Source organism: Hylobates moloch, unplaced genomic scaffold, assembly GCF_009828535.3.
Source record: "Hylobates moloch isolate HMO894 unplaced genomic scaffold, HMol_V3 SCAFFOLD_10, whole genome shotgun sequence".
In the NCBI taxonomy this organism is placed as follows: Eukaryota; Metazoa; Chordata; class Mammalia; order Primates; family Hylobatidae; genus Hylobates; species Hylobates moloch.
In genome coordinates, this window is record NW_026652285.1 from 94850809 (window position 1) to 94877309 (window position 26501).

Consider the following 26501-nt stretch of genomic DNA (forward strand, 5'->3'; position numbering starts at 1 on the left):
GGAAACTATACAAACACATGGAAATTAAACAATATGCTCCTGAATGACCAGTGGGTCAATGATAATGTAAACAAAACATACCAAAACCTATGGAATATAATGAAAGCATTTCTAAGAGGCAACTTTATGGCTATATGTGCATACATCAAAAAAGAGGAAAAACTTTAAATAAATAACCTAATGATGCATCTTAAAGAACTAGAAAAGCAAGAGCAAACTGAACCCAAAATTAGTAGAGGAAAATAAATAATAAAGATAGGAGCAGAAATAAATGAACTTGAAATAAAGAAAATAATACAAAAGATCAATGAAACAAGTAATTGTTTTTGTTGCTGCCACTGTTACTGATACAGTAATTGTAGATATTATACAGTCAAAGTGAATCCAGGTTTTTCAGCTGTTGCTATGATGCACTGTGTGTAACTCAATCCCCATATTTGATTCTGTGCTACAGGAGAGAAGAGGCTGTGATAAATTCACATCTGTACCCACTGACTAGCATGGTGCCCAAAGCAAGCACTCAAGAAAGAATGGCTGAATAAATGGACAGTGGGTGACAACCTTTATTTCATTAACCCTAATTCCCTAACAAAATGAAATGCTCTATTTTTCCTATCATTCTCCAACAGTGTTTATATATCAAGAGTAAATATGTATGAAATAAATCCATGTTTTTCTCCTTATGTCCTTTGTTTTCACAATCAGTTAGCTAATGCATTCCCCCAGCTCTGTACTAGGCTAATTAAATATCTATTATTCCTTAAAAAAAAATAGGGATCAATGTATTGTGTTCTGGCAGAGACACAACAAAAAAAGAAAATTTCAGAATAGGAACAGCTCCAGTTTATAGCTCCCAGCATGAGCAATGCAGAAGATGAATGATTACTGCATTTCCAACTGAGGTACCAGGTTCATCTCACTGGGGATTGTTGGACACTGGGTGCAGGACAGTGGGTGCAGCGCACCGAGCATGAGCCGAAGCAGAGCGAGGCATCACCTCACCCAGGAAGCACAAGGGGTCAGGGACTTCCCTGTCCTAGCCAAGGAAATTGGTGACAGATGGCACCTGGAAAATTGGGTCACTCCCACTCTAATACTGCACTTTTCCAATGGTCTTAGCAAATGGCACACCAGGAGATTATATCCTGTGCCTGGATCAGAGGGTCCTACACCCACAGAGTCTCACTCATTGCTAGCACAGCAGTCTAAGATCAAACTGCAAGGCAGCAGCGAGGCTAGGGGAGGGGCGCCCACCATTGCCGAGGCTTGAGTAGGTAAACAAAGCAGCCAGGAACCTTGAACTTGGTGGAGCCCACCACAGCTCAAGGAGGCCTGCCTGTCTCAGTAGACTCCACCAGTGGGGGCAGGGCATAGCCAAACAAAAGGCAATAGAAACCTCTGCAGACTAAAATGTCCCTGTCTGACAGCTTTGAAGAGAATAGTGGTTCTCCCAGCATGCAGCTTGAGATCTGAGAATGGACAGACTGCCCCCTCAAGTGGGTCCCTGACCCCCGAGTAGCCTAACTGGGAGGCACCCCCCAGTAGGGGCAGACTGACACCTCACATGGCCAGGTACTCCTCTCAGACAAAACTTCCAGAGGAATGATCAGGAAGCAACATTTGCTGTTCACCAATATCCGCTGTTCTGCAGCCTCCACTGCTGATACCCAGGTAAACAGGGTCCGGAGTGGACCTCCAGGAAACTCCAACAGACCTGCAACTGAGGGTCCTGACTGTTACAAGGAAAACTAACAAACAGAAAGGACACCCACACCAAAACCCCATCTGTATGTCACCATCATCAAAAACCAAAGGTAGATAAAACCACAAAGATGGGGAAAAACAGAGATGAAAAACTGAAAATTCTAAAAATCAGAGCACCTCTCCTCCTCCAAAGGAATGCAGCTCCTCACCAGCAATGGAACAAAGCTGGACAGAGAAGGACTTTGACGAGTTGAGAGAAGAAGGCTTCAGACAATCAAACTACTCCGAGTTAAAGGAGGAAGTTCGAACCCATGGCAAATAAGTTAAAAACCTTGAAAAAAGATTAGACAAATGGCTAACTAGAATAACCAATGCAGAGGAGTCCTTAAAGGACCTGATGGAGCTGAAAACCATGCATGAGAACTACATGATGAATGCACAAGACTCAGTAGCCGATTTGATCAACTGGAAGAAAGGGTATCAGTGATGGAAGATCAAATGAATGAAATGAAGTGAGAGGAGAAGTTCAGAGAAAAAAGAATAAAAAGAAATGAATAACACCTCCAAGAAATATGGGACTATGTGAAAAGACCAAATCTATGTCTGATTGGTGTATCTGAAAGTGACAGGGAGAATGGAACCAAGTTGGAAAACACTCTGCAGGATATTATCCAGGAGAACTTCCCCAATCTAGCAAGGCAGGCCAACATTCAGATTCAGGAAATACAGAGAACACCACAAAGATACTCCTCGAGAAGAGCAACTCTAAGACACATAATTGTCAGATTCACCAAAGTTGAAATGAAGGAAAAAATGTTAAGGGCAGCCAGAGAGAAAGGTTGGGTTACCCACAAAGGGAAGCCCATCAGACTAACAGCTGATCTCTTGGCAGAAACGCCACAAGCCAGAAGAGAGTGGGGGCCAATATTCAACATTCTTAAAGAAAACAATTTTCAACCCAGAATTTCACATCCAGCCAAACTAAGCTTCGTAAATGAAGGAGAAATAAAATACTTTACAGACAAACAAATGCTGAGAGATTTTGTCACCACCAGGCCTGCCCTAAAAGAGCTCCTGAAGGAAGCACTAAACATGGAAAGGAACAACCGGTACCAGCCACTGCAAAAACATGCCAAATTGTAAAGACCATGGAGGCTAGGAAGAAATGCATCAACTAATGAGCAAAATAACCAGCTAACATCATAATGACAGGATCAAATTCACACATAACAATATTAACCTTAAATGTAAATGGGCTGAATGCTCCAATCAAAAGACACAGACTGGCAAATTGGATAAGGAGTCAAGACCCATCAGTGTGCTATATTCAGGAAACCCATCTCATGTGCAGAGACACACATACGCTCAAAATAAAGAGATAGAGGAAGATCTACCAAGCAAATGGAAAACACAAAAAGGCAGGTTTTGCAATCCTAGTCTCTGATAAAATGGATGTTAAACCAACACAGATCAAAAGAGACAAAGAAGGCCATTACATAATGGTAAAGGGATCATTTCAACAAGAAGAGCTAACTATCCTAAGTATATATGCACCCAATACAGGAGCACCCAGATTCATAATGCAAGGCCTTAAAGACCTACAAAGAGACTTAGACTCCCACACAATAATAAGGGAAGATTTTAACACCCCACTGTCAACATTAGAGAGATCAACAAGACAGAAACTCAACAAGGATATCCAGGAATTGAACTCAGCTCTGCACCAAGCAGACCTAATAGACATCTACAGAACTCTCCACCCCAAATCAACAGAATAGACATTCTTTTCAGCACCACACCACAACTATTCCAAAAGTGACCACATTAGTTGGAAGTAAAGCACTCCTCAGCAAATGTAAAAGAACAGAAATTATAACAAACTGTCTCTCAGACCACAGTGCAATCAAATTAGAACTCAGGATTAAGAAACTCACTCAAAACTGCTCAACTACATGGAAACTGAACAACCTGCTCCTGAATGACTACTGGATACATAATGAAATGAAGGCAGAAATAAAGATGTTCTTTGAAACCAACGAGAACAAAGACACAACATACCAGAATCTCTGGGACACATTCAAAGCAGTGCGTAGAGGGAAATTTATAGCACTAAATGCCCACAAGAGAAAGCAGGAAAGATCTAAAATTGACACCCTAACATCACAATTAAAAGAACTAGACAAGCAAGAGCAAACACATTCAAAAGCTAGCAGAAGGCAAGAAATAACTAAGATTGGAGCAGAACTGAAGGAAATAGAGACACAAAAAACTCTTCAAAAAATCAATGAATCCAGGAGCTGGTTTTTTGAAAAGATCAACAAAACTGATAGACCACTAGCAAGACTAATAAAGAAGAAAAGAGAGAAGAATCAAATAGACACAATACAAAATGATAAAGGGGATATCACCACTGATCCCACAGAAATACAAACTACCATCAGAGAATACTATAAACACCTCTATGCAAATAAACTAGAAAATCTAGAAGAAATGGATAAATTCCTCAACACGTACACCCTCCCAAGACTAAACCAGGAAGAAGTTGAATATGTGAATAGACCAGTAACAGGCTCTGAAATTGAGGCATGAATTAATAGCTTACCAACCAAAAAAAGTCCAGGACCAGATGGATTCACAGCCAAATTCTACCAGAGGTATAAGGAGGATCTGCTACCATTCCTTCTGAAATTGTTCCAATCAATAGAAATAGAGGGAATCCTCCCTAACTCATTTTATGAGGCCAGCATCATCCTGATACAAAAGCCTGGCAGAGACACAACAAAAAAAGAGAATTTTAGACCAATATCCCTGATGAACATCCTCAATAAAATACTAGCAAACTGAATCCAGCAGCACATCAAAAAGCTTATCCACCATGATCAAGTGGGCTTCATCCCTGGGATGCAAGGCTGGTTCAATATATGCAAATAAATAAACATAATCCAGCATATAAACAGAACCAAAGACAAAAACCACGATTATCTCAATAGATGCAGAAAAGGCCTTTGACAAAATTCAACAACCCTTCATGCTAAAAACTCTCAATAAATTAGGTATTGATGGGACGTATCTCAAAATAATAAGAGCTATCTATGACAAACCCACAGCCAATATCATACTGAATGGGCAAAAACTGGAAGCATTCCCTTTGAAAACTGGCACAAGACAGGGATGCCCTCTCTCACCACTCCTATTGAACATAATGTTGGAAGTTCTGGCCAGGGCAATTAGGCAGGAGAAGGAAATAAAGAGTATTCAATTAGGAAAAAAGGAAATCAAATAGTCCCTGTTTGCAGATGACATGATTGTATATCTAGAAAACCCCATTGTCTCAGCCCAAAATCTCCTTAAGCTGATAAGCAACTTCAGCAAAGTCTCAGGATACAAAATCAATGTACAAAAATCACAAGCATTCTTATACACCAATAACAGATAAACAGAGAGCCAAATCATGAGTGAAATCCCATTCACAATTGTTTCAAAGAGAATAAAATACCTAGGAATCCAACTTACAAGGGATGTGAAGGACCTCTTCAAGGAGAACTACAAACCACTGCTCAATGAAATAAAAGAGGATACAAACAAATGGAAGATCATTCCATGCTCATGGGTAGGAAGAATCAATATCCTGAAAATGGCCATACTGCCCAAGGTAATTTATAGATTCAATGCCATCCCCATCAAGCTACCAAAGACTTTCTTCGCAGAATTGGAAAAAACTACTTTAAAGTTCATATGGAACCAAAAAAGAACCCGCATCACCAAGTCAATCCTAAGCCAAAAGAACAAAGCTGGAGGCATCATGCTACCTGACTTCAAACTATACTAAAAGGCTACAGTAACCAAAACAGCATGGTACTGGTACCAAAACAAAGATATAGATCAATGGAACAGAACAGAGCCCTCAGAAATAATGCTGCATATCTACAACTATCTGATCTTTGACAAACGTAACAAAAACAAGAAATGGAGAAAGGATTCCCTATTTAATAAATGGTCTGGGAAAACTGGCTAGCCATATGTAGAAAGCTGAAACTGGATCCCTTCCTTACACCTTATACGAAAATTAATTCAAGATGGATTAAAGACTTACATGTTAGACCTCAAACCATAAAAACCCTAGAAGAAAACCTAGGCATTACCATTCAGGACATAGGCATGGGCAAGGACTTCACGTCTAAAACACCAAAAGCAATGGCAACAAAAGCCAAAATTGACAAATTGGATCTAATTAAACTAAAGAGCTTCTGCACAGCAAAAGAAACTACCATCAGAGTGAACAGGCAACCTACAGAATGGGAGAAAATTTTTGCAACCTACTCATCTGACAAAGGGCTAATATCCAGAATCTACAATGAACTCAAACAAATTTACAAGAAAAAAACAAACAACCCCATCAAGAAGTGGGCAAAGGACATGAACAGACACTTCTCAAAAGAAGACATTTATGCAGCCAAAAAACACATGAAAAAATGCTCATCATCACTGGCCATCAGAGAAATGCAAATCAAAACCACAATGAGATACCATCTCACACCAGTTAGAATGGCCATCATTAAAAAGTCAGGAAACAACAGGTGCTGGAGAGGATGTGGCTAAATAGGAACACTTTTACACTGTTGGTGGGACTGTAAACTAGTTCAACCATTGTGGAAATCAGTGTCGCAATTCCTCAGGGATCTAGAACTAGAAATACCATTTGACCCAGCCATCCCATTACTGGGTATATACCCAAAGGACTATAAATCATGCTGCTATAAAGACACATGCACACGTATGTTTATTGTGGCACTATTCACAATAGCAAAGACTTGGTACCAACCCAAATGTCCAACAACGATAGACTGGATTAAGAAAATGTGGCACATATACACCATGGAATACTATGCAGCCATAAAAAATGATGAGTTCATGTCCTTTGTAGGGACATGGATGAAACTGAAAAACATCATTCTCAGTAAACTATCGCAAGGACAAAAAACCAAACACCGCATGTTCTCACTCACAGGTGGGAATTGAACAATGAGAACTCATGGACACAGGAAGGGGAACATCACACTCCGGGGACTGTTGTGGGGTGGGGGGCAGAGGGGAGGGACAGCATTAGGAGATATACCTAATGCTAAATGACGAGTTAATGGGTGCAGCAAACCAACACGGCACATGGATACATATGTAACAAACCTGCACATTGTGCACATGTACCCTAAAACCTAGAGTATAATAATAAAATAAAAAATAAAAAAAGAAAGTTGCTTTAACAATAAAAATATCGATCTGGTTTGCTTAATGTTTGTGTGTTACAACTGTAATAAAATTAATAGCTAACTCTATATATACATGCCCTGGTGGCTTTCCTGAGTGAGAAGCGAGGGTCATAAACAAGTAGACTTAAGGATGCTTCAGACAGAAGTGTAAAGTTTCAAGGCCTGGGGTCTAAAGTCTTAACCCTATTGCTTATTATATTTTAAAGTTCTAAGAACAGTGTCTAGCAAGGGACTGCTTCTAACACTGGGAGATGGGAAAGTGACTGGTGGCATAAGATGTTCTAGTTGTTTTAGCTTGATGATCAATGAATTCCGAGAAAACGTTATCCAACCCCACATGCTGTCTTTCAATATAAGCAGCATGGCCGTGAGGCTCAGGAAGTCTGTCACTTGAGCAGCCTCACACAGGTGGGGTCTTTTTTCACCAAAAGCAGTTAAGTCAGGAGGGTGATTTCCAAAAGAGAGAGAAGGCACTGACACTCCCCAGGCTCCTTGGGGAAGAAACTCCAAAACCGTAATAGTTCTTGGCTTGTTTTCTGCTGTCTTCTCCATCTGAACTCCAGGGACTTCTTGATGATCTCAAAGGATGCTCCCTTGACAGAAACGGTGGGGTCTATGAGCGTCTTTAATCGCCTCAGCATGTGGGAGGCCCAGAGGAGGAAGAGAGGAAAATCTTCAGCTTCACGAGGGTTGAAAGCTTGTCTAGAATCAGGTGCCTTCTCTGTGTGGTTTTTTGGGGAAGCATATATATAACTGAGACTGGAATTGGGAAAAGAATTACACCAAAACAGACAAGCATGCACCAACAATGACAATTTTAGCATTTAGGGGCTGGGTAACAAAAATGAGATTTATGTTACATTAAAAGAAATGTTGGCCGGGCGCAGTGACTAATGCCTGTAATCCCAGCACTTTGGAAGGCCAAGGTGGGCGGATCACTTGAGATCAGGAGTTCGTGACCAGCCTGGCCAACATGGAGAAACCCGTCTCTACTAAAAATACAAAAATTAGCTGGCGTGGTGGCACAAGCCTGTAATCCCAGCTACTCAGGAGGCCAAGGTGGGAGAATCGCTTGAACCCAGGAGGCAGAGGTTGCAGTGAGCTAAGATTGTGCCACTGCACTCCAGCCTGGGCGACAAAGCAAGACCTTGTCACAAAAAAAAAAAAAAGGAAAAGAAATATTTTTACTATCCTGTTATTTCTGTCTATCTTTTGCCTCTTCATACCTATCCTTTCACTCGAATAAGGTTTCACTAAAAAATGAGGGAAATGGAGTAACTGTTGGGTAATCTCATATTTCAATGTCTTTTTACATGATTGCCAGCCTCCAGAATAATTAATGCAGACAGAAATATTCAAACTAAGGGAAATCATTATTCAATCAGCTGGAAATTGAGAGATGAAACTTTTTTTAACCTGTCATAAAATAATTACTGAAAACTCCGAATACAATAAATATATATAGAAAAAGAAGAGAATAATTTATCCAGGATTCCCCTCCTCTCTTTCTGGGAATTCTCTTGCACTCAGTCCTTCCTCTTGCCCTATATCTCTTCTTTTCTCCTTTTCCCATTTCTGTTTCCCTGTAATTTTTTTCTTTATAGCAGGCAAATGAAAGGAGATTAAAATATATATTAATTTCTAAATACCCCATATTAATGGAAAGAAACCACAATCCAGGTAACTGTAATGTTTAAAATTTTTTAATTGCTGATAAGAAAAATAAAAGGAGAAATTTTGGACAGATTGTATCAGATGTTGGAAGAATCTGTTACAGTGTTAGTTTTTCTTTAAGTGAACCCACAACTATGGGAAGAAATAACCTAACAAGACCCTCTGAATTCATCCTCCTTGGACTCTCCTCTCGACCTGAGGATCAGAAGCCGCTCTTTGCTGTGTTTCTCCCCATCTACCTTATCACAGTGATAGGAGACCTGCTTGTCATCCTGGCCATCCACTCAGACACTCGTCTCCAGACACCCATGTACTTCTTTCTAAGCATCCTGTCTTTTGTTGACATTTGCTATGTGACAGTCATTATCCCTAAGATGCTGGTGAACTTCTTATCAGAGACAAAGACCATCTCTTATGGTGAGTGTCTGACCCAGATGTACTTTTTCTTAGCCTTTGGAAACACAGACAGTTACCTGCTAGCAGCCATGGCCATTGACCGCTACGTGGCCATATGTAATCCCTTCCACTACATCACCATTATGAGTCACAGATGCTGTGTCCTGCTTCTGGTTCTCTCCTTCTGCATTCCACATTTTCACTCCCTCCTGCACATTCTTCTGACTAATCAACTCATCTTCTGTGCCTCCAATGTCATCCATCACTTTTTCTGTGATGATCAACCAGTGCTAAAATTGTCCTGTTCCTCCCATTTTGTCAAAGAAATCACAGTAATGACAGAAGGCTTGGCTGTCATAATGACCCCGTTTTCATGCATCGTCATCTCTTATTTAAGAATCCTCATCACTGTTCTGAAGATTCCTTCAGCTGCTGGAAAGCGTAAAGCATTTTCTACCTGTGGCTCTCATCTCACAATGGTGACCCTGTTTTATGGAAGCATTAGCTATATCTATTTTCAGCCCCTCTCCAACTATACTGTCAAGGATCGAATAGCAACAATTATCTACACCATACTGACTCCTATGCTAAATCCATTTATCTATAGTCTGAGGAACAAAGACATGAAGCAGGGTTTGGCAAAGTTGATGCACGGGATGAAATGTCAGTAAAAGACCTAAGGTCTTAAGAGAATACCACAGATCTCTTGCCCTGGACTATAGGTTATTAATGGCTATGTGATTCTGAAATGATTATTAGATTCTGAAAGGATAGTACCTTCAATGATGGTGTTTCATTCCTTATAGAAGAACGTTTATTGCATGTATTGAAGCTACTTCTGAATATAATGCCTACAAACTAAGTTGGATCACTGTAATCTCCTGAGTATCCCTATTCATGCAGCTGGGTTTTCTTGTATAGTAATGTAAAGCTGCTTGAATGTCTTTGAGCTACTGTGTGTGTGTGTGTGTGTGTGTGTGTGTGTGTGACTTCCTTGTATTAGCCCAGGGGCTCCTCAATAACGAGGTCTCTCTCTTTCTCCCATTATAAATGTCAGAACTGTGACTCCTTCCTCTGCATTTCCTCAAAGATTAAAACCTGGCTTCTATAGTTGTCATAGTCTCAACAAATAAAATCATCCCACTAGATAATTCTTAGTGAATCAGTGTCAGGTCAGGTTCCTAAGAGTATGGCATCTCAGTATTCTCCCTGCTTCCCACCTGGCAAAGCTGACTGTACCTTAAATCTCTCATTAATTTCATTTGACCCAAACTCAACCGCACCGTTTTCCCAGGAGGTGTGTGTTAGGTCCCAGTAACCTTAGTAGCAGATGCCTCCAACTGCTGGGGCAGTTCTCTTCCTTAACAGACTTAAGAGAGTCTTCTAACCAGAAAAACCAATTGGGTAGGAAAGAAACACTTTTGCTCATTTGTGAGTTCTGAGAAATATTAGTCACTGCTAGTCCGTGAATTATCTTGCCACTCAGAGATTTGTGAATTCATTTGGTCTTTCAACAAATTTCTACTTCTGATACATCATGCACCAGCCTACTGGACTTAAAAACAAAGATAATGTGCTACATGATTTAAGTCAATAATCTGAAGGCCACAGATCAGCAGGGTCTAAGGAAACAAAATAACACAGGCCATACAAGTATTTGGAGGGCAATTTCCTGTTAATTGGATTGTTTTAAGGTTTGCAAGGTACAGAGAAACACACATACTTTTAAGTAACAGGTGTCAAATAAAAATCCAATCTGGTCTTAGGTAAGGAGAGATATTACTGCAAAAGGAGGGAAATGGTTTACAGCAATAATGCAAGGGAGACTATTACACTAGGGAGAATGTCTCAATTGTGAGACCAACAAAAGTGTCAAATGTCAGACAGAAAAGGAATTTTCTTTCATAAAGAGAAGTGAACATGAATGAGGCTAGAAAGAAACAGATATGCAGAAGTGGGATGAGCTAGTAACAGTAGCAGGACTGAAGAGTTGATCAACGAATGTATTTTATCAGTTGATGTTCCAGAGGGGTCATTAAGGAGGGGTTATATGTTAACTCAGATTGAGGGTGGGACAAAGTTCATTCTTTTCCAGAACACAAAAGAGTGGAGGGATTTCTTTAACTGTCACTGTTTTCCAGGAGCACAGGGCTCAGGTAAAATTCAGCATTGGCACAGGGATTTGCTGTAAGAATTCACGAGGTAAAAAGAAGACATAAATCTCAGCTGCGCAGCCAGATCTCACACAGGAATAAGAACCAAAGCATAGTTGGGCCCCACAGAGTTGGAAGATAATTCAGGCTCTGGAAGGCTACTCAGGGAAAAATGCAAGATTCATGAACAAGTCATTTTGATGCCCTTCCATGTTAAGTTCAAACAAGAAGGCCATGGTCATGAGAATCACACAAAAGATAAGAAGCTTCTCTCCAATACCCTCTCCAATACCCTCTAATGAGGATGTATGGGAGAGAAGAGTCAATCAGCTAGAGCGAACTGGAGATTACATAGTGATAAATTAAACATGGAAACTTCCCAGAGACATGTTTGTCAAGAGGATATTTACAACAGTTACAAATATGCCCTTCATGCAAGTATAAACTCCCCCCAAAATAAACAGCCAAACATACTCCAAACATCCTTAGTAAACCATACACCACACGGAGACTGCCTTATGTAAGTGACTGGAGAAGGACTCAGTTGCACATCTGGGTCAATGTGAAGAATAACAGAAGCAAAAGCTTGCAGACATTGATCACAAAAGATTATGAGCCTCTGGGATTTGCAGAAACATTGGCAAAGAACTTAAACTTCCACCACCCAGGCAATTGATAGGTTCCTGAATTCAATCTTACTTGAATGTTCAGCAGAGGGATGCTACTGATCTTTACACTATGTAATAACAGCCACCGAGCATTGAGCTGTAAAAGGCACTCCAATGCAGCACTTTACATACATTATCATACTAACTTTCTACTAACTTTTTTATGAAAGTACAAATTTATTATGTCCATATAACAGATGTGATAAATGAGAATCAGAAAGTACAAATAACTTGTTGAATATCAAACTATTCTTAACATCAGATCTGAGAACTTAAACTTGTTCTGAAAATCGTATTTTTGGCTCTTAACCCCTATCCTACCTCCCTAAAGGTACCTATGTGTCCATAAAGACAAATTTCTTCAACTTACTGTTTTCTTTTAAAAAAAAAAAAAAAAAAAAACAAAGGCCGGGCGCGGTGGCTCACGCCTGTAATCCCAGCACTTTGGGAGGCCGAGGCGGGCAGATCACGAGGTCAGGAGATCGAGACCATCCTGGCTAACACAGTGAAACCCCGTCTCTACTAAAAATACAAAAAATTAGCCGGGCGTGGTGGCGGGTGCCTGTAGTCCCAGCTACTCAGGAGGCTGAGGCAGGAGAATGGCACAAACCTGGGAGGCGGAGCTTGCAGTGAGCCAAGACTGCGCCACTGCACTCCGGCCTGGGTGAAAGAGCAAGACTCCATCTCAAAAAAAAAAAAAAAAAAAAAAACGAGTCTAGGGAGTCTAGGTCAGTGAGGTGGAACTTTATTTTCATTCTTAAAAGCAGAAACCCAGAGGCACAGATGACCACAAGGACATAAACTTCCTAAAACTGTGCAAAATTCTCCATAATAAGTTGAACTTCTGCATGTTGTGAAATGGGAACATTGAGTCACATTTACTTAGACCTCAAGGGGCAGAAAATCCCTCAATGATAGCTATATCTGTTGAGAGATTTTACGTGCCAGAATTAAAACATGTTTTAATTGTAGAATAATACTATGATATAATGTTATCATCTGATAGTAACACTATAATCATGGCCACTTCACAGATGAGGTAGCCAAGTTTCAGAGGGTTTAAAAGACTTTCCCAGCTATGACATAATCAATATGGCCAAATAGGAGATACCAGCCTTTATCTCCCAACCCCACCACCCAAAAAACAAATATAGACAGCAATACACAAACCAAAATAACCCAGAGAGTGCTCAAGGGCTCATTTAAGAATCCGCGGCAACACAGTGGTGCAAGAAGAAGAATAAAAAGAAGAGGAATGTACGCACATAAAGGATGACTTGTGAGATCAGTGTACCTGAAATACCTAGAGATGGCTAGGTACAAAGATAAAAGCCAAGGTCATTGGTATCAGGCACGTTGAGGGAGACACTACGGTCCCTAGTGACCTGCTCTGCAGAAAACTTTGGCATTTTTTTCACTAAGGTAACCAAAAGTCATTCCTGCCAGGGAATCCCAGAGAGGAAGACTTGGCTTCACACATACACACCCTCAAGAAGTAGCCAGCGTTGTGCCACTCCAGAACCAGAGCCACCACTCCTCTTAACCTGACATATGTTCCTGACCACTAAACTGCAGCTTCTCCATGAATGCCTGCATTCCAGACCTTGGCTCTGTGGCTGTACTACATCTATCCATGCCTCAGATATCAGAGCCACCACCATAGCAAGTTAGTTTACACTCTGCACCCCAGAATTAAAGTCTGTCTGCATGTCTTCATACACCAGATATCAGCCCAGCCACCATAGAGAGCTAGCACGTGACCTGGAGCCTGGAGCTGCTATAGCTCTGCACAGGTCCATGGCTCCCTGCCTGCTTCATAAGCACCCATGCTTTGTACATCATTACCAACACAACAGCAGGGGTACCTGCACCCTGGGCACCAGTGCGTTTGCTGCCCTATACCTCAGAGCCACGGTCTTTCCATACATGCCTGTGCTCTAAGCCTTGGCTCACTGGCTACTCCACAGGTACTGCTCATCAGATACCAGTATTGCTGCCAGTGTGAGCAGGCCCATGAGTCAAATCCAGTGGCAAGAGACATCCCTTTGGTCGTGGTTTCCCAAGTGGAAGAAAAAGATCTCAGGAGAAATTTTAGCAGCCGTAAACACCAAACACATCAAAAGCCCTCACTGCTGCTGCAGGCACTCACATCATTGATCACTGCCCTGTAAATTTTACCAACACTGACTGCAGCTGCAGGCACTCACATCATTGATCACTGCCCTGTAAATTTTTACCAGCGCTGACTGCAGCTGACATAGCTGTACAGAGACTATGCTGCTGCACCCTCACCAGAGTCAGAATTGCTGCACCCTACATAGCCAGCACCTTTGCATGTTCCCATAGAAGAAGATCCTTCCCCACCAAAAGCATCCCAGAAATCAGACAGACAGAGAGGATTATTTCACAGCCTTGAAAACTTTGAGTGTATAGTCTGGGTTGCAAGCAAATTCAAGCATTAACAGAAGGCCACAAGAAACATGAAAAACAAGGGAAACATATCATCACAAAAAGAATATGATAATTTCCCAGTAGCTGACCCCAAAGAAATAGAAATTTCTGAACTGCCAGAGAATTCAAAATAATTGTATTTAAGGAATCCCAGCAAAGTTCAAAAGAAGACAGAGAAAAAAAATTTTGACAAAATAAGGAAAACAATAAATAAAAAGTGAAAAAGCCACAGACTGAAATCCTAAACAATAAGATATTCTAGAGCTGAAGAATACATGAATGAAATAAAAATACAATGGAGAATACAGTGAATGGAATAAAAATGAAATAGTGTCAATGGCAGAATTAATCAAACAGCCTAAAAACCTGTAAAATTGAGAACAGGTTATTTGAAAATATACACTCAGAGGAGAAAAGAAATGAAAAGAAATGAAGAAAGTGTATGGGATTTATAGGACAACATAATGATAACTTTCATCTGCATTATAGTTTTTAAATAATGTGTAGAGAAAGAGAAAGGGATAGAAAGGTTATATAAAGAATAATAGCTTAAAACTTCCAAATCTGGGAAAAGATATAAATATGCAAGGTCTTTAATCAGATTCAATCCAAATAAGACTACCACAAGGCATGAAATCAAATTATAAAACAAAACAATAAGGAGAGGATCCTAAAAGCAGCAAGGAAAAAGAAGCAAATCACATTTAACTGATTTCCCATGAGGTTAGCAAGCACACTTCTCAGCAGAAAATTTGCAGACTGAGAGAGTGGGATGACATACTCAAAGTGATTTTAAAAAAAAACTGTCAACTAAGAATATTGTGACCAGCAAAGCTATATTTTAGAACGAAGAAGATATAAATACTTTCCCAGAAAGGTAAAAGATAATGGAGTTAAGCATCCCCAGAGCTGCCTAAAAGAAATGCTAAGAAGAGCTCTCCGAGCTGGAAAAAATGACACTAAATAGTAACATAAAAACATGAAAATATAAAACTCACTGGTAAAAGTACATTTGTCAAATTCAGAATAGTCTAATTCTGTAATGTTTGCATAAACCGGTCATAACTTTAGTATAAATGTTTAAAGACAAAACTATTAAAAATAATAACAGCTACAATAATTGGTTAAAGGATACACAATAAAAAATAAAAGATGTAAACTGTGACATCTGAAACATAAAATGGAAGGGGCAGGAGCTTGAAAGTGTAGTTTTTTTAGGCCGGGCGCGGTGGCTCACGCTTGTAATCCCAGCACTTTGGGAGGCCGAGGCGGGCGGATCACGAGGTCAGGAGATCGAGACCACGGTGAAACCCCGTCTCTACTAAAAATACAAAAAAAAAAAAATTAGCCGGGCGTGGTGGCGGGCGCCTGTAGTCCCAGCTACTCGGAGAGGCTGAGGCAGGAGAATGGCGTGAACCCGGGAGGCGGAGCTTGCAGTGAGCCGAGATCGCGCCACTGCACTCCAGCCTGGGTGACAGAGCCAGACTCCGTCTCAAAAAAAAAAAAAAAAAGAAAGTGTAGTTTTTTTATGTAACTGAACTTAAGTTGTTATCAGCTAAAAGTAGCTTGTTATAACTACAGAATGTTTTAAGTAAGCTTCACGGTAACTGCAAAACAGAAACCTGTAGTAAATGCAAAAAAATGAAAAAAGTAAGGAATCAAAAGATACTACAACAACAACAACAAATTACCAATTGAAGACACAGAAGAATGAAACTAGACCCCTATTTCTCACCATATACAAACATCAAATCAAAATGGATTAAAGACTTAAATCTAAGACCTCAAGAAAATATTGGGGAAAATGTTCAGGACATTGGTCTGAGCAAAAATTTCTTGAGCAATATCCCACAAGCACAGGCAACCAAAGCAAATATGGACAAATGGGATCACATCAAGTTAAAAAGCTTCCACACAGGAAAGGATACAATAAGCAAAGTGAAGAGACAACCCACAGAATGAGAGAAAATGTTTGCAAATGATATATCTGATAAGCAGTTAATATTAATATTCAAAATATATAAGGAACTCAAACGTTCAATAGTATGAAGGCAAATAATTTGGTTTTAAGGTAAGCAAAGGATCCGAATAGACATTTCTCAAAAGAAGATATACAAATGGCCAACAGGTATATTTTTAAATGCCCAACATTACTAGTCATCAGAGAAATGTAAACTAAAACCACAATGAGATATTACTTCACACCTATTAGAATGGCTGTTAGCAAAAAGTATAAAGATAACAATTGCAAAGATGTAAAGAAAAGGGAACAGTTACACACTGTTTGTGAGAATGTAAATTAACACAGCCATTATGGACAACAGTATGGGGGCTCCTCAAAAAACTGAAATTATTATTATTTTTTGTGACAGAGTCTCGCTCTGTCACCCAGGCTGGAGTGCAGTGGTGCTATCTCGGCTCACTGCAAACTCTGCCTCCCTGGTTCAAGCAATTCTTCTGACTCAGCCTCCCAAGTAGCTGGGACTACAGGTGTGCACCATCACACCTGGCTGATTTTTGTACTTTTAGTAGAGGCCGGGTTTCACCATATTGGCCAGGTTGGTCTCTAACTCCTGACCTCATGATCTGCCAGCCTCGAACTCCCAAAGTGCTGAGATTACAGGTGTGAGCCACTGCGCCCAGCCAAAAAACTGAAATTATTGTGTTGGACATAAAAATGCTCTAGGGAAAAATGCTTGGTGCCGCAAAGTGAAACCAGCACTCAGGCAAAAGTTGTCTCAGCAAGGCAATTCACTTCTGCAGAAGGGTGTCACTTGTGTCAATCAAGATCACAAGAGCACAGGGAACAAAGGAGAGCAGTGAGTTTTTAATCTCTGATGGTCGTTCTTATCTCTGTGTCACTCTGCCATGGGCTGGGGTCAGGCTGCACAATCTGAGCTGACCCAATTGGCTACTTGCAAATATTTTTCTAAATATGGAAGGGAAGGGGGACATGAGGTACAGTGGTAAAACACGTGAGACGTCCAGTTTCAGGGAAACAATGGGTGCAGGTAACCAAAGGAATAGATGTGAGTTATTGATTAGAGCTGATGGGAAGTGGATAGGCTATTTACAGTAACTAGGGGCAAGGAGGAACAAGAAAGTTGAGTTTGAAAACAATGGACAAGGAAGTTGGCAGGCTAAATCTTTGAAGAGAAACTCAGAGAAATTCATTGTATCTTACAATTGATACAGGAGTTAAAAAGAAATTATTTAGGCAGTTAGTGAAGGTGAAAAAATTCTCAGTGGGAATTTTCCTTTAATAAAAAGCAGCCCCCAAATCATTTCTTTTCTAATAAAAAGCAGCATGAAAAATCAAGTTGCAAGCATAGATAAGCAAGCTGGAAACTTGCATAGGTAAATGCCAGCAGCTATGCCAGACACCAGGTATATCCAACATGGCAATTCCCTCTTCCCTTTTCCTTGTTGCCATATGTGTGGGTGTCATGGTGCCAGCCAGGTGAAGGCTCCATTTGCATAATACAAGATAAAGTGGGACGGTCCGTTTCTTCACAGGCTATGTAAATGGCACACCTGGTCAAATCAATCCCGAGTCCTATGTAAATCAAACAGTGACTCCTCAAGCCCCTCTATAAAATCGACCACATCTTGCCCCAAACCTGGAAATCCACTTGGACACCCCCTTCCTCTGCATGAGGAAGCTCTCTTTCTCTCTCTCTCCTTTCTTATGCCTATTAAACTTTCCACTCTTAAACCCACTCCACGTGTGTGTGTCCGTGTCTTTGTTCTCCTTAGTGTGAGACAATAAACGTCCAGTATTTCCCCAGACAATGAAACCTCTTCAATATAACTACCATAGAATTCAGCAATCTCATTTCTGGGTATATATCCAAATGAATTTAAATCAGTCTTGCAAAGAGATATCTGCACCTCATGTTCATTGCAATATTATTCACAGTAGCCAAGATATAGGATCAACCTAAGTATCTATCAACAGATGAAGGGATAAAGAAAATGAGGTGGCTAGGCACATTGACTCACATCTGTAATCTTCCCACTTTAGGCAACCAAGACCAGAGGATTGCTTGAGGCCGGGAGTTTGTGACTAGCCTGGGCCACATAGCAAGACACCATCTCTACAAAAAAGTTTTTCTGTAATTAGCTAGATGTGGTGGCACATGCCTGTAGGTCTAACTACTTGAGAGGTTGAGGTGGGAAGATTGCTTGAGCCCAGGAGTTCAAGGCTGCAATGAGTTATGATTGCACCACTGCACTCCAGCATGGGCAACAGGGTGAGGAAAGAGAGAGAGAGAGAGAGAGAAAGACAGAGAGAGGAAGGAAGGGAGAGAAAGAAAAAGAAAGAGAGAGAAAGAAAGAAAGAAAGAAAGAAAGAAAGAAAGAAAGAAAGAAAGAAAGAAAGAAAGAAGAAAGAAAGAAAGAAAGAAAGAAAGAAAGAAAGAAAGAAAGAAAGGAGGGAAAGAGGGAAGGGAGAAAGGGAGAAATAGAGAGGAGGAAATTTTGCATATTCCGTGTGTGTGTGTATGTGTGTGTAATATTATTCAACCATAAAAAAGAAGGAAATCCTGACATTTTCAACAACACGGATGAACCTGTAAGACATTATGCTAAGTGCAATAAACCAGATACAGAAGACAAATACCTTATAATCTCACTTATCTGTAAAATCTTAAAAAGTTGAACTTATAAAAGCAGAGAGCACAGTGGTGGATGCCAGGGACTGGGGGTGGAGGAAAGGGGGAGATGTTGGTCAAAGGTTACAAACTTTCAGTTATAAAATGAATAAGTTCTGGTGATCTGAAGTAAAGCATGGCGAATATAGTTAATAATATCATATGGTTTACTTGTTTATTAAAAGAGTAGATCACAAGTGTCCTCACCAAACACACACATACACTATGTGTGGTGATGGATGTGTTCATTAATTTGATTGTGGCAATCATTTCACAATGCATGCATATATCAAATCATCAATTGTATACCTTGAGTGTACACCATTTTTATTTGCCAATTATAATGTAAACTTAAAATAAAATCCTAACCACCCCTATCCCACCAACTAAATGGATGCCCAGGTAGCCAACGGGACTCCAGAAAAACCTTAAAACTGAGTTCCTGGCCATGTCAGGATGGTAGGTTAGACAGACTTCACTATATACCCTCTCTTTTATGATGTAGACACAACAACTGATCGGCATCATTGTTAAAATAGACATCATAAGGTGAACAGAACAGACTCTTTGTAGCAATAAGATACCAAATTATAAATGGGACCGACAGCCATACCAGGCAAGGTTTAAGTTACACATTCCTGCATTTAAGAATAAACTGTGTTCTAACTGCCACAAGGCTTTTCTCTTCCTCTAGCAGCTAACCCAACCTTGGCCTCAAGATAAGCAATATTACAACAGTTTTCAGCTCCACAGATGCTGACTAACTGAACCCCAGCCCTTGTTCCACCAGCCATAACTACAGCTTTGATTGGACAAGAGACTGATTTTAGTAAATTTCTCCTGATAAAAAGATCACTGACCATGAACTGGTTCTGTCCAGTTTACAGAGACTGCACTTACGTGCTTTCTTTTCCTGAAAAGATCTTTTGATTTATAGGCCCTAATTGTAATACATTTAAATGTTGTCTCCATCCCAAAGTGAACATGAGTCAGTCATATGTTACATACATGTTGGTTCAATACTCATGTGTCAGGACTGTCTTCTTGAATATTCATAGCTCTTTCTGTAACCTGTTGAATATGTGTTTAGCCAACCTGTTCAGCATAAAGCTCCTATCTCAACTCTTCCTCCTTCAAAGTGCCTATCTCTGGGTTTGGCTGGAGGCATGCCTCCCGGCCTCTGGATGGCCACCTTGCAAGCTGTAACCTCATAAAAATTAAGTCTCCCCTCCTCTTCCAAATGTATAATCTTTTAAGTTAACAATACCTTAATACAGTTAGGAGAGGGAAAAAAAAGAAATAAAGTGAGGTTATTGAAAAGTAAGATGTAATCAGAAATCAATAAGTGACAGGAATTGACAATATGTAAAAGGCAGGGCATTTGGGGACTCTGATATATGGATTCTATGTGCTTACATGAATCAAGAAGAGTAGGAGATATGAAGCTGGTGGCTTTCCCTAGTATTGATAGCAAGGAAAGGGAATCAGATATATGAGCAGCAGACTTGGAGATTGCCTAATACAAGAAAGGTGACCTATGTTTGGGTTCAAAGGTTTTAACACTACCTTTTGTTGGAAAATAGAATCATAAAGTCACCACTACTAAACGAGTAGATGTGTCTAATCCTGGAAGGATTTGGAAAGAAGGCACCAATGATGTTGGGGTACACTTGGGGTAATTTTCCTTTGAAAAAATGGAGGCACTGAGGAGGAGGCCAAATTGATATTTTATAGGTTCCAGGGGGAATTGGACCCAGGTGTAAATGCCAGGTACTCTGTCCTCAGTGCTACTTGGGACATCTTCCAAGCAAGCCCTCAGAGAGCTTGGAAGAGCTGGGAAAAGAAAATTATCGTCCATCTGAGATACCTACATCAAGCTAAGCAGATCTTGATGGTTCAGAGCATAACTTCTGACGGTTCCAAGAGGAGAATGTGGGGCCACTTGCTGGGGGGAGCAGAGAAAACGTGCCATTCCTCTGGATCCCTGGAGACAATTCTGCACAAAGTTAATGAATGGCTGTTTTCTTACTGTCTCCCCTACCAAACACCAGAGACCTAGTGGCACAGTCTCAGAAGATACTCCCATGAGGAAAACAGGGTCTATAACTATCTACAACTTGTGAATGACAGTAAGAATCCAGGGAAGGGAGCATCCAGAATCAAGAAGCACTGGGAGGTTTTCGACAATTAGATACCTTTCTGTATGCAGTTTCTTGGCACAGATTTATCTTCTTTCTGACTAATTATTTCATGGAGCATAAATGAGAGGAATGAATACATAAGGCAAGACATTAATGTCCTTTCCAGGTAAGAAATCAACCTAGAGAGTGCCTGATGAGAAAGTGGAAATACCTGATCTCTGGGAAATAATTAGTCGTTACTGGACATTAAATAAGAGCTAATCTGTGTTCACCCTAAGTGTAGATTATCTGTATTTATACTCTAAAGTCTGATCTCCCTTTACCCTAGTCAACTCCAGAATTACATTCCCCTGACCTCAGGATATGGATTATCAGCCAGAGAGCAGGAAAGCTTGGGAGAGAATTTTCTCATACAAGTACTCTGTCCCCCTCACTCTCTCATTCCCCATGTTTCTTTTCCCTATAACTGTTTACATTCAACTCAGTGTTCTTTAAGTGAGTTTCTTGCTTCCATTGTAAATGATGTGGAAAGAAACATCTTGACTTAAAAGAAAGGCTATTCATCAATTACAAGCTAGGTGAGATAACGATCTCATTACCTAGATGTGGTTTAGCCACTCATAATCCTTAATCAGAAGATAGCCTGAACTTGATTCAAAGTCTTTATCTGTGGTTCCTGTAATTATCAGCCACAGAGTAAGTAGGAGGAGAAAAGTATCAGCCATTTGCTCCCAATCTCTTTCTTTCTCCTTCTCTCTCTCTCCTTGTATCTGTTCTCTATAGATCTTGCTATGGGTTAAATGTTTATGTCCCCTCAGAAGTCACTTAATCCCTAATGTGATAGTATTTGGAGATGGATATTTGACAGGTAATTTAGGTCATGAGGGTTGGGGCCCTCCTGATGTGATTAATGCCCTTATAAGAAGAGCCTGCTTCCTCCCCCTGCTTTCTGCCATGCAAGACTACAAGGAGAAGACAGCCCTCTGAAAACCAAGAAACAAGCCCTCCGCAGACATTGGATCTGTTGGCAAGTTGATCCTGGACTTCCCAGCCTCGCGAACTGTGAAAAGTAAATGTTGTTTAAGCCACTTGTTCTATGATTTTTTTGTTTGTTTTTCTGAGACCGAGTCTCACTCTGTCACCCAGGCTGGAGTGCAGTGGTGCAATCTCGGCTCACTGCAACCTCTGCCTCCCAGGTTCAAGCAATTCTCTTGCCTCAGCCTCCCTAGTAGCTGGGACTACAGGCATGCACCACCAGTCGCAGCTAATTTTTTGTATTTTTAATACAGACAGGATCTCACCGTGTTGTCCAGCCTGATCTCGACCTCCTAGCCTCAAGTGATCCACCCACCTCAGCCTCCCAAAGTGCTGGGATTACAGGCATGAGCCACCGCATCTGACCTGGCTATGGTAATTTGTTATAGCAACCTGAACTGGTTAAGACAGGTATCTACCTCAAAGATCTTTTAAAAAGTGAAAACACACTTTCAGTTCTGATTTTTCCATGCTCAGGTAGAAAAATAAGCAACAGAGTAAATGCTCTATTAGTAACTATTCAGTGTAAGAACAACGTGGAAAGATGCATGTTGTAGATGACATAAGAATTATGACATTAATTGACAGTGTTGCTTATCTTTAGGTGAGTACAAGTCCATGGGAATGTCCAACCTAACAAGACTCTCTGAATTTATCCTCTTGGGACTCTCCTCTCGGTCTGAAGACCAGAGGCCACTCTTTGCCCTCTTTCTTATGATATACCTGGTCACTTTGATGGGAAATCTGCTCATCATCTTGGCTATCTACTCTGATCCTCGACTTCAAAACCCTATGTATTTTTTCCTAAGCATCTTGTCCTTTGCTGATATTTGCTACACAACAGTCATAGTCCCGAAGATGCTCGTGAACTTCTTATCAGAGAAAAAGACCATTTCCTATGCTGAATGTCTGGCACAGATGTATTTCTTCCTGGTTTTTGGAAACATAGATAGTTATCTCCTGGCAGCTATGGCCATCGACCGCTGTGTAGCCATTTGTAACCCATTCCATTATGTCACTGTTATGAACTGCAGATGCTGTGTGTTGCTACTAGCCTTCCCCATCACTTTCTCCTATTTCCACTCTCTCTTACATGTCCTCCTGGTGAATCGGCTCACCTTTTGTGCATCAAATGTTATCCATCACTTTTTTTGTGATGTCAACCCTGTGCTGAAACTGTCCTGCTCCTCCACCTTTGTCAATGAAATTGTGGCCATGACAGAAGGGCTGGCCTCTGTGATGGCTCCATTTGTCTGTATCATCATCTCTTATCTAAGAATTCTCATCGCCGTTCTCAAGATTCCCTCAGCAGCTGGAAAACACAAAGCCTTCTCCACCTGCAGCTCCCATCTCACCGTGGTGATTCTGTTTTATGGGAGTATTAGCTATGTCTACTTGCAGCCTTTGTCCAGCTATACTGTCAAGGACCGAATAGCAACAATCAACTACACTGTGTTGACATCAATGTTGAACCCATTTATCTACAGTTTAAGAAACAAAGACATGAAATGGGGCTTACAGAAATTGATAAACAAGGTTAAGTCTCAAATGGGTAGGTTTTCTACAAAGACCAATAAAATCTGTGGACCCTGATTACAAGGTGTGTGTGTGTGTGTGTGTGTGTGTTAGCACCTGATGCAACGCTTTTCTTGAAAAAACATTTCTTCATCTTCACCATTTGTAGCTTCACCTCGTGGTTTTCCACCCTGTGGTCTCTATCATCCTACGACTGAACAATTAGGATGTCTTGGTATCAATGCTCCAATCACAGACTCACCTCATAATATATCTTAATTCCAGAAAATCACATTCCCTTTACTCTTTGCATGTTTATTTGGAGCCTCTCATATTTCTTTGTGTTTATAAATTCATCCAAGTTTGGTCATTCAATTATCAGAGAATTTTCCTATATACCAATGTAGAAATTTAAATATGTGCAATGATATTATACACACATAGTCACTCTCTTCTATTTAAAGCTGTCAGAAATTTTTTGCAGGTGTGTGTATATGTATGTGCAAGTCTCACCTGCCCCTCAGACCACAGGCTATGGTTCCCGCCTCCACCTTTTTAGAGACAGGGTCGTAACCCCCTGTCACCCAGGTTAGAGTGCAGTGGCACTATCATAGCTCACTGTAACCTCAAACTCCTGGGCTCAAGCAATCCTCCTCCCTCAGCCTCTCAAGTAGCTAGGACTACAGGTGTGTACCACCACCCCTAGATAATTGTTTTAATTTTTTGTAGAGACAAGGTCTTTCTATGTCACCCAGGCTGGTCTCAGACTCCTGGCCTCAAGTGATCCTCCTGCCTCAGCCTCTCAAAGCACTGGGATTATAGGCGTGAGCTACCGTGCCCAGCTTTATGGTCCCTTTTTAAAATTATCACAAAAGCTGAATATCCTGGGCTCTGGAGTCATAGATTCTCAACAACTGATTACCAATTATCTGATTGACTTTTTTTTTTTTTTTTTGAGACAGAGTCTTGCTCTGTCACCCAGGCTGGAGTGCAGTGGTGCTATCTTGGCTCACTGAAATGTCTGCCTCCTGGCGTTCAAGCAATTCTGACCTCTCAGCCTCCCAAGTAGTTGTGATTATAGGCGCCTGCCACCACGCCCAACTAATTTTTGTATTTTTAGTAAAGATGAGGTTTCACCATGTTGGCCAGGCTGGTCTTGAACTCCTGACCTCAAGTGATCTGCCCACCTCAGCCTCCCAAAATGCTGGGATTACAGGCGTGAGCCACTACACCCAGCCTGATTGACTGTTAGTAAGACAACTCTATGTCTCTACATGTGTTTGGGTCTCCACTCTTTCTTTTCCTATACCCAAGGGGCATTCATCCCCTGACTCTTCCTGGGGCTTCTTGTCTGTTCGCTCTTCCATCTAGAGATGCATATATTTCTAGGCATCTCTAGGTGGTTAAATAAAACACTGAATTTAAAAATCTCCACTGTCTCCTCTATCTGTCTAGTTTTTTTGCTCAGAATAAAAAAGGTTTATTCCACGTAATCATAAATGTTCCCTATGGTCACTGGAGGCAGAGTCAAAAAATCAATAAATATAAACTACTAGCAAAGGTCTCTTGGGTCAGAGTGCCTGATATAAAGGAGCCTCTCAATATAGTTGGGGAATAAATTGCATGACTTAGGAAAGCAGTCAGATGAATTATTTCCCACAATATTTTTTGTAAATGCAGCAATTTAATGAGTTTCTCTTTCTTTCCTAGTATTCGTATTTTAGTAGATGGAAATGTCGAAGTCAAACAAATTAATCTCTCATGGTATTTTAGACAAGGAGCAGATGGATTATCTTAAAGTGTAAAATGATAGAATAAGGTTCTGGGGATCTATTACACAGCAGGTGACTACAGTTAATAATAATGTATTGTATATTTCTAACTAGCTAGAAGAATGAATTTTACATGTTCTCACAAGAAACAACATGTATTTGAAGTGATAGATATGTTAGCCTGATTTGGTGATTCCACAATGTATGTATGTATCAAAACATCATGCTGTACTCCACAAATATATACAGTTATTATTTGTCAATCAAAAAATAAAATAAAACTTTTTTAAAAGAGTCTTTAAATACCTTTATTTTTGCCCTTGTTAATCCCTAACCAAGGGTAAGGCAGAATCAAAATAAGGATGTACTGTTCGATTTCATTCCTTTTTTACATGTATTGCAAATGAATTTTAACTTCTGTGCCAACTGCAGACTCCTGCATTGCTAATGAGAAAACTTATGTGCCTACCACTGGGCTCAATGAAGAAGGATGAAGATTGAGTATGTCTACAATGGGCATGGGAGCAAGGAGCACCAGTACATATAACAAGTGAATTTTCACAGTCACCGCAGGCCTCAAGGCTTGGACATACTTTCATTCTATAGCATAACTTTTTAAATTTTTGTTTCCATAGGTTTTTGAGAAACAGGTGGTGTTTGGTTACATGAGTAAGTTCTTTAGTGGTGATTTGTGAGATTTTGGTGTACCCATCACCCGAGCAGTATACACTGCACCCTATTTGTAGTCTTTTATCCCTCACCCCCCTCCCACCCTTTCCCTCAAGTCCCCAAAGTCCATTATATCATTCTTATGACTTTACATCCTCATAGCTTAGCTCCTACTTATAAGTGAGAATATAAGATGTTTGGTTTCCATTCCTGAGTTACTTTACTTAAAATAATAGTCTTCAGTTCCATCCAGGTTGCTGTGAATGCCATTAATTTGTTCCTTATTATTGCTAAATAGTATTCCATCATATATATACATATATATATATATCACAAGTTCTTCATCCACTCATTGGATATGAGTGGATAAAGTATTATGGCTGAGAAGTAGTCCATCATATATA

The 26501-nt window shown here is 40.4% G+C and overlaps 2 protein-coding genes across 2 annotated transcripts; both read left to right on the forward strand.

Moving 5' to 3' along the window:
• The first annotated feature begins 8629 nt into the window (after positions 1 to 8629).
• Positions 8630 to 9712, forward strand: LOC116474279 (olfactory receptor 1L1). The gene has a single exon (XM_032162697.1). It carries the CDS (start codon positions 8780 to 8782, stop codon positions 9710 to 9712), a length of 933 nt encoding a protein of 310 aa, XP_032018588.1. The 5' UTR covers positions 8630 to 8779.
• Positions 9713 to 22741: 13029 nt separating this feature from the next.
• Positions 22742 to 23734, forward strand: LOC116474281 (olfactory receptor 1L3). The gene has a single exon (XM_032162698.2). It carries the CDS (start codon positions 22760 to 22762, stop codon positions 23732 to 23734), a length of 975 nt encoding a protein of 324 aa, XP_032018589.1. The 5' UTR covers positions 22742 to 22759.
• The last annotated feature ends 2767 nt before the right edge of the window (positions 23735 to 26501 follow it).

Bases quoted from the DNA above. Each gene is read 5' to 3' on its own strand.
- LOC116474279 (XM_032162697.1), top strand. From the start codon at position 8,780: ATGGGAAGAAATAACCTAACAAGACCCTCTGAATTCATCCTCCTTGGA.
- LOC116474281 (XM_032162698.2), top strand. From the start codon at position 22,760: ATGGGAATGTCCAACCTAACAAGACTCTCTGAATTTATCCTCTTGGGA.